General features: G+C 44.4%; 1 protein-coding gene and 1 long non-coding RNA gene across 2 annotated transcripts in view; one reads left to right on the plus strand and one right to left on the minus strand.

The window, feature by feature from the left end:
* Positions 1–3,992: 3,992 nt before the first annotated feature.
* LOC118499730 lies at positions 3,993–15,380 on the plus strand. Its single transcript, XR_004902252.1, has 2 exons — positions 3,993–4,291; positions 15,140–15,380. It is a non-coding gene; the product is annotated as an uncharacterized LOC118499730 (long non-coding RNA).
* RNF38 (ring finger protein 38) overlaps positions 9,846–16,818 on the minus strand; it is a 43,539-nt gene continuing 36,566 nt past the window's right edge. Inside the window, 2 exon segments of the mRNA XM_036021923.1 lie at positions 9,846–13,354; positions 15,276–15,375. Coding sequence (XP_035877816.1) covers positions 13,292–13,354; positions 15,276–15,375 — 163 coding nt within the window. The 3' untranslated portion in view covers positions 9,846–13,291.

Here is a 16,818-nt window from a genome sequence, read left to right on the forward strand (position 1 = left end):
TCCAGGGAGAGGGGATGCATGAGGAAAAACCTTGGAGCCTGAAGCAGCATGGAGTGTGTGCCGGGGAATCACGAGTAGTTTCCGTTTCTAGGATGCAAAATGCAAAATTGAGAATAGCAAGAAATAAGGCTTGAAAGGCAGGGAAATCCAAAAGGCTCCTGGGGATCGTGCTTCTCTCTGGGCGATGGGGAGCCAGGAATGGGGCTCCAGCAAAGAACTGACATGTCAAGAGGGTGGATTCAAAGGGACGAGTAGCTGGAGGATTGTCAAGGATTCTCACAGCCCAGGTGGAGCACTCTAAGATAGAGGTCAACAGTACAGCAATGTTTAAATGAATTTAGCCCATATGATGGGTTATTACTATTAATAAAAACCACTTTTACAAAGTCTATGTAATGATAAGTGGAACAGTTTGGACCCCTCCCTTTATCTAATATGCCGGGTATCCAGCAAGACCTCAATTTTCTATAAAAAAAGAAAAGCCTACCAGAAGAAGCAGTGAGTATGATTCAATAGATTAGTAATTAGGAGAGGAAGGAAGAGAGCCTCAAACAGGGTAATGAAGAAAATTGAAGAGAAAAGGGGGCAGGGCAGAGAACCTTTGGGAGGTAAAACTGTGACTTGGTGACTGAAAGGGAAGGAGGCGAGGGATAGCGGGGCCATCGGGAGACTCGCCTGACTTGTCAGCTTGGGTGGTTTTGCTGATGCTGGAGCCACTGACCAGACCCGAGAACTCGGGAGGCCGGGAAGTCTGGGGCGGGGGTGAGCCTGCCGGTGGGGGGGGTGTCCGGGTGTGCTGAGGTGCCTCAGGGGCTCAGGCCGTGACTGGGCAACAGCTAATGCCAGAAAACTGGGGGAGTTGCCTTGGGATTAAAAAAACAAACACCAAAACAAACAAAAAACCCCACAGACCTCACGGAGGTGGAGAACTGCAGTGTTTGGAGAAAGATTGAATATATCGTCTTCCACCTGAAATACCAGCGCTGCTTCTGTGTAAACCCTGGCGCCGTTCAAACAAATGGCCCTATTTCTGAAATCTCGGACCCAGATGTGTGTGTGGTGATATCGGCAGGTCTCTGTTCTGCCTGTTACAGATCGAACAGGGGCTGTGCCGGCTCCCGTCGCCAGAAGGCACAGGAGGGCGGACTCTGGGGTTGCTCCGTGCAGCCCTCGCGTCAGGGGACACTTCTTTCCAGCGGTCTTTCGCCTTCTTGTGGACAGCTTCATCCCGAGGCTAACTTCCCTCGCGCCTGTAGGGACACACACACGTTTACACCCAGGGAGAGAGAGCATTTCTGAGGCAACATTATGAGTCAGAATTTGGAGGTTCACCTTGACATGCACTGCTGCTGAGGTCACAGAGCCCCCCTCCAAGTCCCAGCTGTGCCCAGAGGAACGGAATGTGCTCCCTGGTTTTTCTCCCCTACTCTCCACCCCCCCGCCCACACACACAGGGGCCACCCCGGGACTAGGACTGAGGTCGGCCCCCTCCTCCAAACATGCAGCCCATGGGGAAGAGGGGGCTAGGGACTTCCAGGAAGAAGGACGGATGGGATGGATACCTGGGAGGCAACGAAAAACGTTCATTAGCCAAAACGCCTGCATCTGCAAACCCAAGAGCCTATCTCTCGTCCAGAGAAGGATACCGAGTCTTCAGTTTTAGGAGACACTGAATGTTCTAGTCCTCTTCCAGGGGGGCAAAATAATGGATTTTTCATTCAATTCTGGGTTGCAACCACCCCTCACCAATGTGTGAATGATTCCAGAGTAATCTCTTCAAAACTTTAGGGGGTTCCTTTTGTCTCTTAAGGAGGGAGAAAATGGGAAAGGCATCAGTTAAGAGTGGTACTCTCTTACATGGGGGTGGTACTATTGTTAGCACTTTCACTTGCACCAAATTATTTGATTTAGTTCCTTTGATCCTGGGAAGCATCTTATTATCCTGAGTTGATAGATGAGGGAACTATGCCCAAAGAGATTATGCAAATGACCCACAGGTGCTGAGCTCACTGTGGCGCACTCCTAGTGTTAATCAGACCTCTCAGTGCCCTGGAGTTGTGTTAGCTGGGTCAAAACTTGGAGAAATGTGTCACTGGGATCCAAGGGGGTGGGCTCACGGTGCCTGAGAGCTGAGAAGCAGGTGGCACGAGAACCAGGGACTGAAGAGCGATCAAGACTCTCTTCTCTCGTGTCCGCTCATCTCCCCATTTCTGCTTCATTCTTCTCCCCTCCTGCAAACAGACTTTCTCTGCTTCTTCAGAACTTGAGGCAGGAAAAAGTAGCCACTTAAATCACTGTCCTTTTCATTCTCCTTCTGTTCCAAAACCCTGGAGAAGGCACACCCACTGGCACACAGCGTGAGGACAAAGTGGCTGCTCCCCTGTGCAGGTTCTGGGTGGCTGGCAGCTAAACGAGGCCACGGTGAGCCGAGTGGGTAACTCGGCAACAGGGAGCAAACCTGTGCATCGGTCAGCAGGGGGTTTCCTGTGAAGGGAGCCTGGGGCCTTCAACTTCCTTCCCTTAGTGGCCTACTTTTCCTCCCTCCATTGACATTATGTCCAAGCAACCCCTAAGAGAATCCTTAATGAAACAGTTGTCAGGACCTCGGAGTTCCCTGTCACATCGCTGTTTGATGGAATTCTGGGGCATGTCCTCCAGCATCGCCTTTGGTTCCTGGTTGGGTTCAGGCAGTGGATTCCTACAAAGAGCCACGACCAGCCAGCCCCTGGTGGGCCGGCAAGGCCCTGTGTGCTCAACCGGCCCTGCCGGACCCTGGGTGGTCATGGAGCCGAGGGCTCTTGTCACGGCTTGTTCCTGACTGGCCTTGGGCCTATGGCATGTGGACGCAGCTCTCACCCTGCCTGGGTTGATGGTGACTTGAACCTAATTCATCTGATACACAAATCCAGGGAGAGCAGTTCACCCAGAACCAGGAGTCACGGGCAGCCTCAGCGGCCTCGCTCTGGCACCTCTCAGCCCGGAGGAGTCTGTCTGCGCTCCACTCCTCACAGGCACACAGACCTGGCCCAGATCAGCACGTTCCACTTCCCAGCAGAGGTCGAGCTGGGCCCCCAGTCAGCCCGAGACTTCTTTCTGAGGTCAGCCTTGTCTGAGCCGACACAATTAATGCTTCTACCAGCCGATGGCCCCGCCCAGGCTTCTCTCTGGAGCTCCAGACCTGGTCACGCAATTACCGACTATTGGACCTTGGCCTTGCATGTGCACCTCACCGGGTGTCTAAAGGCCAGGCCGTTGTCTTCACATACACTTCCCTCTCCAGACTCACTTCTGTCCAAACCTGCTCCACCTGTAAGATTCATTCCACGCCTGACAATTCCCGCCAGCCACCTAACCATTCCAGCCAGGGAGTCATTCTCCATTCCTTCACTAAGACACATTTCTTGAACCTCTGCCATAGACCAGACTCCGTGCAAGGCCATAAAGGTGAAAACATGCGTCAGAGCAGGTCACGAAGCTCATGGGCCAGTGGAAAGCCTGTATGAACAAGGGCTGATAACATACTGGGGAAGGGCAATGGCTCAGCTCAGGTTACCGGAAGTAGGGTGGAGTATCTGATGAGGCTTACTGGGATCAGGGCAGACTTCCTGGTAGAGGGGACACCTGAGTTGAGTCATGAGAGAAGAGGGAGGAGGGGAAGAAGAGGCCTTCCAGGAAGAGGTGTCTGCGTGAGACAATAGAGAAAGAGCGAGCACAGCCTGCCTGGGGGACGGTAAGCAGGCTGATGCTGCTAGGAGGTAAAGGGGGCCTTGCATGCCTAGGCAGGAACCACAGCAGGGGCGGACTAAGAAGGGCTTTCCCTGGCTGGCATAGCTCAGTGGATTGAGCGCGGGCTGCGAACCAAAGTGTCGCAGGTTCGATTCCCAGTCAGGGCACATGCCTGGGTTGCAGGTCACGGCCCCCAGCAACCGCACATTGATGTTCTCTCTCTCTTCCCCTCCCTCCCTTCCCTCTCTAAAAAAAAAGGGGGGGGGCTTTCATTGGAGAGGGGACATGCTAGGAAGACTGCATTTTGTCCTGTAGGCGATGGAAAGTCATTTAAAGGTTGGGGACTACGGGTGGGATGGATGGTGAAAGAAACCAGTTCGATTTATGTTGTGAACGACTCACTTTGGAGGCTGTGGAGAAGTTTGAATATGAGGATGGGGTTGGGGCGGGGGCAGGGGGAGTGTTGCTAAGCTGGAGGCGTGATCTTGAAACAGCAGATGACGGAACCTGAACCAGGGCTGTGGAGAAACGGGAATGACTGATCAGACATTGAGGACGGAGATGGGTGAGTCGAGGGTGACTTCCCAGTTTCCGGCTGGGGAGTCTGGGTGCATGGTGGGGCCAGCAATGGACACAGAGAACGCAGGAGAAATAACAAGTTTGCGGGGAACTTGATGAGTTCATATGTGGACATGTTGAGTTTGAGTGCCCATGGGACGTTCAGGAAGGGAAATTCAGGGGGAAATGTGCAGCGGGAAGCTGGGAACACAGGCAGAGGCCGTGGGGAGAAGTTGAAACGGTTGATACACGTCTGTGAGTCATGAGCACTGATCAGACAGTAGGAGAGGACGCTGTCACCCCAGCGGGGGAGCGCACGCAGAACGGGAAAACCAGAGGCTGAGGAACAAGTCCTGTGAGCCCTGATGTTAAAGGGACGGGTCAAGGAAAACGGCAGGTGAGAGAAGAAAACTCAGAGAGAAGCAAGGAGGATGGACTGAGGAGAGTAGTCATGAAACCCAAAGGCACGCAGCTTTCAGAAATGAAGAGAAATGAGCAGCATCGTATACCGCAGAGAAGTCCAGCCAGGCAAGGACTGTGAAATGTTCATTCAGCCTGACACTGAGGAAGTCACTGGTAAACTTGGGATTGGTAGGGGCAGGTCTTGGCAGACAGAATAGCTCCAATCTCACTGCACCTGAGCGCGTGTGGAAGGAGCATGGCGAGGGGGTGGGGTCGAGTTCATGTGCAGGAATCCGTCTTGATCAGTGTAGAAGGATCAATATTGATTTTAAAGAGAGAGAGAGAGAAACAGTTTAGGTTCAACACTCAAAAAGCATTTTAACTTACAAGTGCTGCTACTTGGTATGGAATACATACAACATTGCTTTGAGACGGATGCGTCTCTGAGCTGTAGTTAGTGATCCTGTACTGTCCCGAGAAACAGCTTTCCTTAGGCACCCTTTCTGTAAATGAACACACTCAAGTACGTTGTGGATGTTTGTCGATCCACCTGCACATTAGCAGGCTTTTATTTGGAACTTGGTTTTGTACAATAGTGCCCCCTGGTGTGGATGTCATGCATAAATGCTTAGCTTTTTTTTTTTAAGTCTGTTTTATCAATTGTTATTACAGTTGTCCCAAATTTCCTCCCTTTCCCCCCTCTGCCTGGTACCCCCCTTCCCTCCAGCAGCTCCCCATTAGATCATGTCCATGGGCCATGCATAGAAGTTCTTTGGCTTCACATTTCTTATACTATTCTTGACATCTCTCTATTTTGCACCTACCAATTATACTTCTTATTCCCTGTACCTTTTCCTTCATCTGCTCCTCTCCCCCTCCCGGCTGAAAACCCTCCAATGATCTCCATGTCTATGATTCTGTTCCTGTTCTAATTGTTTGCTTAGTTTTTTTTAGACTCAATTGTTGATAGTTGTGAATTTGTTGCCCTTTTAGTGTTCATAGTTTTGATCTTCTTTTCTTAAATAAGTCCCTTTAACATTTCATATAATAAGGGCTTGGTGATGATAAACTCCTTTAACTTGACCTTATCTGGGAAGCACTTTATCTGCCCTTCCATTCTAAATGATATCCTTGATGGACAGAGTCATCTTGGGTGTAGGTCCTTGCTTTTCATCATTTTGAATACTTCTTTCCAGCTCCTTCTTGCCTTCAAAGTTTCTTTTGAGAAATTAGCTGATAGTCTTATGGAAATTCCTTTGTAGGTAACTAGTCGACTTTTCTCTTGCTGCTTTTAAGATTCTCTCCTTATCTTTACTTGTGGGTAATGTAATTATGATGTGCCTTGGTGTGTGCTTCCTTGGGTCCAAATTCTTTGGGACTCTGAACTTCTTGAACCTCCTGGAAGCCTATTTCCTTTGCCAGATTGGGGAAGGTTCTTTCATTATTTTTTCAAGTAAGTTTTCAATTTCTTGCCCTTCCTCTTCTCCCTGATTCAGATGTTGGAATGTTGAAAGTTGTCCCAGATGTTCCCGAGTTTCTCCCCATTTTCCTGAATTCTTGTTTCTTCATTCTGTTGAATGCTTATTTCTTCCTTCAGGTCCAAATTGTTGAGTCCCAGTTTCCTTCCTGTCACTTTTTTTTTTTTTTTTCCTTCATTTTGCACACCCTTCACTTTTTCCTCTATTTTTGGTGACCATAGTTAACCATTTCTGTGAACATCCTGATTACCAGTGTTTTGAAATCTGCATCTGATAGGTTGGCTATTTCTTCATCACTTAGTTCTATTTTTGGAGCTTTCATCTGTTCTTTCACTAGGTTTTATTTTTTGGTCTGGGTGCAGCTGTTATGTTGTAAGGGGTGGAGCCTTAGGTATTCACCAGGGCAGGGCAACTCACGTGGCTGCCTTGTGGTACTGTATGTGCGGGAGGGAGCTGAGAGGGAACAATGCCCCTTGCTTGGCTCTCCACTGGCTTTCAGTCTCTTCCCCTGCTACCCACAAGCAATTTGGGCCCTTCTGGTGTTGATTCCTGGGTCGGTGGGTTTGTGTACATTCTAGGACCCTGTGGGTCTCTTCAGTAACTCTCCTGTGGAGCTGGGAGTCTCTCCTGCCACCTGGCTCCTGCTCCCAAGTTCACTGCTGCACAACCTGAGGTCTCAAACTGGTTTTTCAGAGGTTTTCAAGCTTTATTTCTCCACGCTGGAACCTTAGGTTGTGCAGTCTGTCTTGCTCTTCAGTTGCTCCTCCTGGTTTAGCCACACGCAAATGTGGGACCCCCCACCTCAGTCCACCAGTCACCACCTTGCTATGAGTCCTTTCCACCTGTCCTACAGGTCTGGATGAATGTTTCTTCTTAAACTTCTTGGTTTTGGACTTCTATACAGTTCACTTTTCTGGCAGTTCTGGTTATTTTTTGAATTGGTTGTCCTTTTGGTTGTGTGAGGAAGCACAGAGTATCTACCTATGCTTCCATCTTGGTCAGAAGTCCTATGAACATTCTTGTACCTGCCTTTGGTGCATGTGTTTCTGTTGGGTATATACCTAGGAGTCATGGGGTTATAGGGTATGCTTAACTTTAGATGATTTCAAGCAGGTTTCTAAGTTGGTCATTCCAATTTATACTCCCACCCAGTGTATGAGAATTCTAGTCGCATCATATATACTCACCAACACATGCTATTCATCATTTTAAGAAATTATTTCCCATCAACTTTATTTCCATTCCGTTTGAGTTTGTGGAAGCACAGCTTACGACCACTTAGTGGTTGTTCCTACCTATCAGTGGCCTGAGCAGTGGCAGCTGAGTATTCGAGTCTTCAGTGGTGAACTGCTGGACAAGCAGAGAGGGCACCTGAGCCTTCAGGCCAGTTTGAGACCTCAGACTGTGCAGCAGTGAACTTCGGAGCAGGAGCCATGTCCACTCACCCTGAAAAGCCTCCTCTTTTCAATCTCTCCTTGATCTCTGTAGAAGTAACGATGAGGCATGACCTCTCATGGGTGTTCATGGGAGATGGTGCCACACATGCGCAGAACCTCCCGGGCCAACAGCTACCACATCAGACCTGTGGAGTGAGTCCCGTTGTTTTTGCAAGGGGCGGCAATGTCCACATAGTGCAGGGGATCTGTGTGACACAGAGCAATTGCAGGCAGGCTAACGTAAGATGCCTCTGTGAGAGGCTGGTGCTCAGCCCTGGGGACAGTGAACACCGGAAATCTTGGCTCCAAGAGGGCCGCCTGGACCTGGTTAGTGAAGGTTCCAGGAGTGAGGCAGCTGGCAGTGGGAGTGGCACCAGTGGCAGCAGCGAACTTCAGCACAGCTCGCTGACCAGTATTGCTGGACAACACTGACATCAGTGGGTCTTTCAATGGCAACGATGGCACAAGCTGCCAGCAGAAGCTTCTCCGAGGTTTCCTTCAGATTAGGCAGATGTCATCACTTTTCCTTTCGTAAATGTACTCTTCATTTGGAAGTCAAGGTTGGTACCACCTAAGTAGGTTCTTGCTGCAAAGACTTTGAGGACACCCTCCTTCTTCAGGTGCAGGACATCAAGGACTCCAGACACTGCGAACATTGCCCTTTAACTTATGTGGGAACTGAGAGCAACGCACACCGTGGGGCTCCCTCTTGGGGTTGTGCGGAAAGGTGTTCATCTTTCTTACATTCAGGTGGGTATGTCACGTTTTTAAAAAACAGCTTTAAGGTGTCATTCACACACCATACAATTCACCCACTACATTCAATGCCAGTATAATCAGTGGCTTTCAAAACACTCATAGAATTGTGCCTCTACCACAATTTCAGAATGTCTTCATTACCACCCCCAAAGAAACCCCACAGTCCTTAGCTGCCACCCCCAAACCCCCTTTCCCCTCAGCCCTAGTCAGCCAGTAATCTATCTTTATAGATTTACTTTTGACATTTTACATTAAGAAAGCCACGCAGTATGTGGTCTTTTGTCTGGCTTCTTTCATCAATCTTTTCCAAGATTTGTCACGTTTTGACTCAACAAAGGAACCATCCTGACTCAAACTGCACACGATCCCATTTACTCATCCCCCTCTGAGAAACATCGCTAACTGCTTTCTCACCTCACGGTACATTTCCTAGTTAACTTTCAAAGTTACCTCATTTTCAAAAGTATGCTAGGAAGCTGTGCTACTGAGTCCATTTGCCAGAGCACAACTGAGGCTTATCCTTGGTTGCAAGAATGAGCCAAAGATTGAGGTATGACCCCTTTTAACATTTTTCAGGTCAAAATTATTTTGGTCGCGCTTTATGATAGGAAACTGGAGTTTTGAGTCCGTTTGTTGGGACAGATTCAGATGGCTCGCTGAGACAGGTCCAACCTGGCTTTTCCTAAGGTGGCCCGACAGCTGACTTCTGTGCAGGTCACTCAGTTCCGTCCAGTTGAAAGCACACAGACACGGGGAAGACGTGCCGACCCATGTGCACAGAGGGGGGACCTGGAGCTGTGTGTCCACAAGCCGAGGAACTTCAAGGAGAGTCATGGAACAGATCCTTGGGGCTTCCAGAGGAAAATCAGCCCCTTCATTTTGGACTTCTGGCACCCAGAACTCTGAGAATAAATTTGTTCTGAGCCACCAAAATTGTAGTAACTTGGTATGGGAGCCCCAGGAAACTGATACACGAAATACCCCAGTACCTGAGCCCGAAGCTCCCTGGCATAAGCTGGTGCTCAGTAAAAGCTTGTGCAGCAGCCTCTGGGGCAACGAGTCCTTAGGAAGGACTCGAATCTCTCCTTACCTTTGGGGGAACAAAACTGACTTTGAACTCACCTTTTCTTTTCCTTCTTGTTTCCCCAACTAAAATCCAGTGCCCTTGGATTAAAAAGAAATCCGTTTTCTACTCATGTTCGTCTACCATTCAACAAGCTTACGCCATATGTATGTCTAACTTGGCTATCTTTTTGGCTTTTTTAAAGATATAATCATGTACCATGTTATAATGCTAGCTGCTTTTGTGTTTCTAAGATGTTTACACAAATGCAGAAACAAAATCTGAATTATAGTCTAACAAGTAAATGTGGCCTCTAGTAGCAGCTCAACAGCTCCAACCTCCTGCTAGAGCCCCCCACGCCCTCCCCAGCACACCACCCCTCCCCTCCCCTCCCGACACAGCGACGTGAGACACAGCAGAACGTTTTAAGTGTACATCATACATTTATTACCAACACCCTCTCAACTCCAAAATTGGGCACAGGGATTAAAAATAAAAATTCATTGCACTACTTAGTGTAAAGCATTACTAGTAACTTTCATAAAAATGTACAAACTTTGTTAAAAATTTATCAAGCCTTCAAATGATTTGGTTACAGATATTTATAATACATACATTTAAAACTATGTTAACTGATACAATGGAATATTATTTGAGGAAATGACTCAGCAAATGATTAAAAAAAAAGGCACCCCTGTAAGCTTTTATAATCTGAAACAACAGCAAAATGAGGTAACCCAATGTACCAACAGGGGGAAAACAGCTTCCTAATGAAGGCCTAAAGATATCTATAAAAAATATTTTCGTGAGTTATAGATCTCATTCAAAGTATTTAAGAGGCCCAAATTTAAGAATCTTAACAAATCACATTCAAGAGAGTGTATAAAATCTAAATATGCTTCCCCATTTTTCAGATTTTTCTCAAAAAAATTCAGGACAGAAAATTCTAATGAGATCTTGATACCTGGAGGCCTTGAATTTTTTGTTTTGTTCTGTTTGGGGGATGGTGGTGGCTGGCAAAAAAAAAAAAAAAAAAAAAAAAAAAAAAGGGCGGGGGGAGTAGGGAAGAAAGAAAAAGAAATCAAAGATGATAATTCATGGCAACCCACCCCCAAACAAAACCCCACAGCAGAAGTTAGTGGTAAAGCCAGTGCTGTTTTAGGAGGGAGGAGGGAGGAGGCAACGGACCATCGTCTGCCTGCTATCTAGCGCCCCGCCCGAGGTGACAGCAGCTGGGCACAAATCAACTGTTCTGTCCTGCACCAGCCACAGCGCTGCTCACTGTGGCTGGTCCGAGCTGGTTCAGAGCACACGCACGTGTGCTCCCAAAATGTACCAACCACTTAACAAGCAAGTCTGTCTGCACACATCTCTTAAGAGCCCCATGCAAAGAAAAGACATTTCCAAAGAGAGATCAGCCACAAGAGTGCAACAATTCAGGATTTTACCAGAAGAGACCCTGCTGCCTCCTTAAATTGCCAACTGCCTCTCAAAATTTTACTGGAAAAGAGATGCTATGACAAGAATTCATCGTCAGAGGGAAAGAAGAAAGAGCTACTTTTCCTAGTCATTAGTACAATGTGCCTTGTTAACTAGGTATCTATATAAATTAGAAAAAGTGCTTTACTTGCATGCTTCAATAAAATGAATACTGAGTGTAGTAGTGTTATGTTAGATCTGTACAGATATAAATTTTTTTGCAGCTATATAAAAGTCTATGTATAAGATGGGCTTTTGCCATTTTAACATGATTTTTTAATAAAAAAAATAAAGATTAAACTATACGTGATTTGTAATGTAGCTGATTATTATGCCAATAATTTTGGTCTTTAACAAACTTCGTATTCATCAGGAATAGGTGGGGGATATCCTAATGATCTGAAAGTAACGTGTGCATTTTACCACTGTTTAGATGTATTTCTGATGCAATGACAAATACAGGGGCAAACAGAAAGTATGCAAAATCCTATCTGTATGACTAAATAGAGGCAACAGTGTCTGGAAAAGGGCAAAATTGTGCTTCTGTGTAAATTGATTTACTGAACTCTAAGCTGTGATGAGCTTATAGAGACTCCAAGGGAAGGCAAGTAGCATGGCAGTATTAAGCAGTTAACACTGTCTGAGTTAGAAAACCGACACGGAGCCAACTGAAAGCTGAGTGAGGCTGGCAGCAAATCATCACAGTCCTGACTGGGATTATGCAGCTTGTGCTCCTGCAAAGCAATGACATCAACCACAGGGGAGAGGCAGACAATGCGGAACACACGAAGAATGAGAGAGAAACCTAAACACTGCTGGAGAATGAATTTAAACAACCTGCATTATACGCAATGAATCTATTTAAAAAAACCCACACAGCTAAGTATTGAAATACTTCAGATCATCTAAATGAAGGTCAATTCCTGTTTTACAGCATTATTTTTTTATACAAAAATCAAATCTTCATTTATACTGCAAGTATTCTGGACTCCTGTTATTATATTAAATTTTTCTCCAACAAAATAAAGAGAAAAGCAATAAAACATCAAAGCACAACAGGTCTAAGGAACTCGAGCTGTCACAGCACTTGATCCATCCTGGAAACGAGGGTTTCGATGAGAAGCACATTTACTGAGAGAAGAACCAGACAACTTTCAGAGTTGGAGCTTGGCAGATGAATTAACACAAACAGAATACAGTTTTCTTAAAACAACTTAGTTGCCTATGGGAGCTTAAACAAAGAACACATACCAGAAATCAAGCTGAGTTAGCTAACAGATCTTGTTCTGGCGGAAGTCAAGAAGTGAGACTTCATGGGACCAGTGGTATTCTTAGAAATATATTACTCAAATATCTTCAGAATAGACTACAAATCTAAACATTAAAAAAAAAAGTCACAAGTACTTCCTGTAAAAAGCTTACTGGAAATGTAAAGGAAAAAACAAGAAAGTATTAACATTCGAATCACTGATTGAAATGCTAATATTGCTAACTGATGATGTATGATATTGCACCTTTTTTTTTGGAAAACAGCAAGTTGGAGATTTTTAAAAAAGTTTTCACAACAGAATCAAAAAATTAGGTTCATGGAGTGAGAAATCTGTTACACTTTTTGTCTTAAGTGACCCACTTGGGACCACCAACAAAGAGAAGGTGAGGACAGCTGCCTGAAGCAAAGGAAAAAGGCTTTTCTCATTCCACTCATGGGGAGGAAAGGGGATGGAGTATTCAATGCTTTTCATTGATGCACCCTTAGCAATCAGTGTGCAACAGCAAACACAAGGGAAAAAAACCAGTGTACAGTACTAGTGCTGTTTAAATAACACACCAGATTATACATTGCAGCATAATTAAAACTACACACACATTCTTGGTACATGCTGGTATATAGGATCTCATACACACGGAGCTACCATGCCCTCACACAAGGAGTTACACACTCTCTCTCACACAGAGATACATTTATCATCAACAACCATACGCTGCATTCATTTCCACTCACAGTTTCTGAAGGCTCTATATAAGGTAGATTGCTATATCATCTGGAGCTACCACTTTTTATAAAAGCACATGCTAAAAGATCACGTCCACTGTAATCTTGCAGCAACACTCGGAATGATCACACAAAAACCAGGGAATGTTAGTGCACACACAAAATTAAGCTAAAGAAAAAGTCTTTGGAGTTCCAATCACACGGTTAGTATAACAATCCCATAATTATGAAGACTAATTGTAAGCTTTTATAGTTGATTAAGTCACACAGTGCAAAGAAAGGTCCATTGACCCTTTTGGTAAAGGGAGGGCTGGAAGCCACACAGATTACAGTTCAATGGCTAGTCCGTATATACATGTGACAAGGAACACCCCAACTGTTTGTGCTCTTAGGCTGGTCACTCTGAATCCCGATGCACTTCCGAAGCATCTGCGCGGCAAATGGGGCAAGTGCGATTCGCCTGAAACACAAAAGAGAAAACCTGTCTGAACTGGGACTCACACAACGGAACATTAAAAGCAATGGAACTTTTTACTTTCCATATGGTTTTTACATTCTCTGTTTTTTAAGAGGGTACAAAGTAATCATTTAATGTCTTTAAAAAATACCCCATTAAATACCCCAAACTTAATGGCCTATGATTGATTTTTTGGTTCTATTTATTTATTCATAAAAATAGGCTGTGTTATAAACACAGACATTTCTACAGCACTGAATATTTTATTTTTTTAAAAAAATTTTATTTATTTTTAGTGAGCGGTGAAGGGAGGGAGAAAGAAGGGAGAGGAATATCAATTGGTTGCCTCTTGCACGCCCCCCTCTGGGGACCCGGGCCATACACAACCCAGGCATGTAACCTGACTGGGAATCAAATCTGTGACCTTTTGCTTTGCGGGACTGATGCTCAAAACTCACCAAGCCACACCAGTCAGGGCTACTTTTAAATTCTTCATAGATTTTTTTTAATGGGTCAGTTTCACCATCAACATTACCCATCATCAGTTGAGACAAATTTAATAACTGGCTTAAAGAACTCCATCTCAACAAATGGCACTACCACTTGCAGAGCTGCTAAAGCCAGCAATATAGGTATTGCTCGCTCTCTTACTTTCTACAACCCATCATTCATCAAATACTCTCATTTCTTTATTATGATAACTTTCAAATCAGTCCTTTTCATTTAATCGCCACTATTTGTTCTCTGTCTGGCTCAGAATATCCTTATTACATCTCCCTGTCTCTCAGAAATTGTTTCTGGTAGTCATTCTCTAACCTGGCCTGTCCAACAGCAGCCCTGCAGCCCGCCCTGCAGCCCAGGATGGCTGTGGATGCGGCCCAACACAAAAATCCTAAATTTACTTAAAATATTGAGGTTTTGTGACTACATGCTGCAATATATTTAACGTGTGGCCCAAGACAACTCTTCTTCCAGTGTGGCCTAGACATGCCACAAGATTGGACACCCCTGCGTCTAAATAGTGACAAGTGATCTTTCTAAAACACAATATCAACCCTCACCTTCCATATCACTTTCAAGGCCAAGTCCAAACTCCCTCACACTTCACAGCGACTTCACAATAAGCCAGTCACTGGTTACATCTCTGCACATCTGTCTCTCTCACACTCTAGCTACCAGCCATATGGAACCTGCAGTCTTCTGATCATTCTCTGTTCTCAATGTCAAGGCTAAGCATATTCAATACTTTCTTTTCCTAAGAAGTCCAGACTCTTCGCCTTTAGGATTCAGTTCGGGCTAAACTAGGTACCCTTAGTTTGTGCTCCTCTGTCTTCCTCACCAAACTGCCAAGTCATCTAACCCAGTATTATCATCTCCTAATCAGAATACTTAAAAAAAATCCCACAACATAAAGCTATTTGAATTATTTTATTGCATTACATTTTTATTCTATTATAAAAAAGGAAAATTATAAACCCCTGAAATAATTTTGTTAGTTTTAACAAGTATCAGGATTTGTGTATCTGCCACCCCTTCTTTAACTGTAAAGGAGAAAAGTGTCAGAATTAAATAAAAGCACCAGAGGTTCATTTCCCATGTAAATCTCTGACGAAGGAGCTCCAGTGAGTCCCCTTCTAAACTTTTAGAGGAAACGCCTCGCCCATATACATCATGAGAAAATTAGGACATGCTGATTATCAAGGAAAACAACCAACTTTCAGGTTTTACAAAACCACTCCCATGGTGATGCTGTAGTTAATTTTGCTGGCCTTTCCTCTTCATTTTCAGAAATCATCCTGAAACCGCAGTTCAACGCTCCCTCCTTACCCATCCCCTCCACCACCCACGGACGGACTCCACGTGAACTGTGCTCAGTAGGAAAGAGAACCCAGTGTCCCTCTCTTCACGGATGCTGTGACTTTACCTTAAGCCATTTGTCGACACACTTGGCATGGAACTCGTGGTTACAGGGTAAAACTCTAAGTAGCTGCCTTGACTCAAAATCACACATGCATACTACACACCTAGAGAAAGCAAAGAGATAATTTAACCAAAAAACAAAACAAACAAACAAACAAACAAACAAAAAACAGTGGTTTTCTACTGTTACGGCCACTGAAGCCCACAAAACCACTTACCATCTCACTTATCAAAATGTCATTTAAATTTTAAGCAAAATAATAAAAAAATCATGACGTTAAGACATTTAGTAAAAGTGGTTTTCTTTACTGAGATCATCAAGGAACTCTTTGGTTTAACATTCAAGCCAGTCTTAATACTGAAAGTACTATAATTTTCAACAAACGGTGCTGGGATGACTGGATAGCCATGTTAAAAAAAACAGTAAGCTGGACCCTACACCTCACAATATACAAACATGATCTAAAAAATGGAGCAAAAGCTTAAATGTAAAAACTATTAAAATCTTAGAAGTGGAGTAAATATTTGTGACCTCAAAAGAGGCAATGGTTTCTTTGAGATGATAATAAAAGCATAAGAAACAACAAAAACAGATAACTCATGGAATGGGAGTTATTTCTGAAAATCAGTTAAGTGGCTTGTATGTGTGACATATAAATGACTTCTACAATTCAAAATTTGAAAAAAAATTTTTTAAATGGACAAGGGTGTGAACATTTTTCAAAATATATATATATAAACAGCCAATAAAGTACAGTAAAAGAGCTCATAATCATTAGCCATCTGGAAAATGGAAATCAAAACCTCAATGACACACTACTTCGCCCCACTAGGATGGCTAGAATCAGCAGACAGTAATAACTGCATTTATGAGGATGTGGATAAATAAGATTTAACAATGTTGGTGGGGATATAAAATTATATAGCCACTTTAGAAAAACTAGAAGCTCTCAAAAACATAATTACTGTATGATCCAGTATACCCACGAGAAATCAACAGATACTGACAGAAACACTCGACACAGGTATGCCCCACTTTTTCAAAGTTGGTGTTACACCACTTTGCTTTATTTAAGACCTACCATTAGTACCTGTTTTTGGTAAATGAAATAAATCTGAGGAGGATTTTTGCTTTTACAAAAAAAAAGAAAAAAAAAAAGTGAAATGCATTCAGTAAAATGCAAAAAAGTGAAATTAGCATTCAGTATTCGTTTCACGGCAAGCACCCCAAGGAGCAAGAGTGGCCTCACCACCTCCTTTCCTACCATCTCAGCATCCAGCCATAGCTTCGAAATGTGTCTGTGAGCATCTGTACTTTATCTGAATTTATTTTGTACAGATGTTAGCAGGATGTGTCCTAAGGTATTGAAAAAGTCTACGACAGCTTATAAGGAAAGGATGCTTAATATAAACTAGATGTAATTGAGCATTTAGATCCGGGTGAACAGAATAAGGGCATTGTGTGTGTGCTGAACTTGCCTTTACCCACTATTCATACTATTTACACGCAGAGAAAGAATCCTGAAAGCTGCCAAAGTTGCTATTGG

Source organism: Phyllostomus discolor, chromosome 3 (genome assembly GCF_004126475.2).
Source record: "Phyllostomus discolor isolate MPI-MPIP mPhyDis1 chromosome 3, mPhyDis1.pri.v3, whole genome shotgun sequence".
NCBI lineage: Eukaryota > Metazoa > Chordata > Mammalia > Chiroptera > Phyllostomidae > Phyllostomus > Phyllostomus discolor.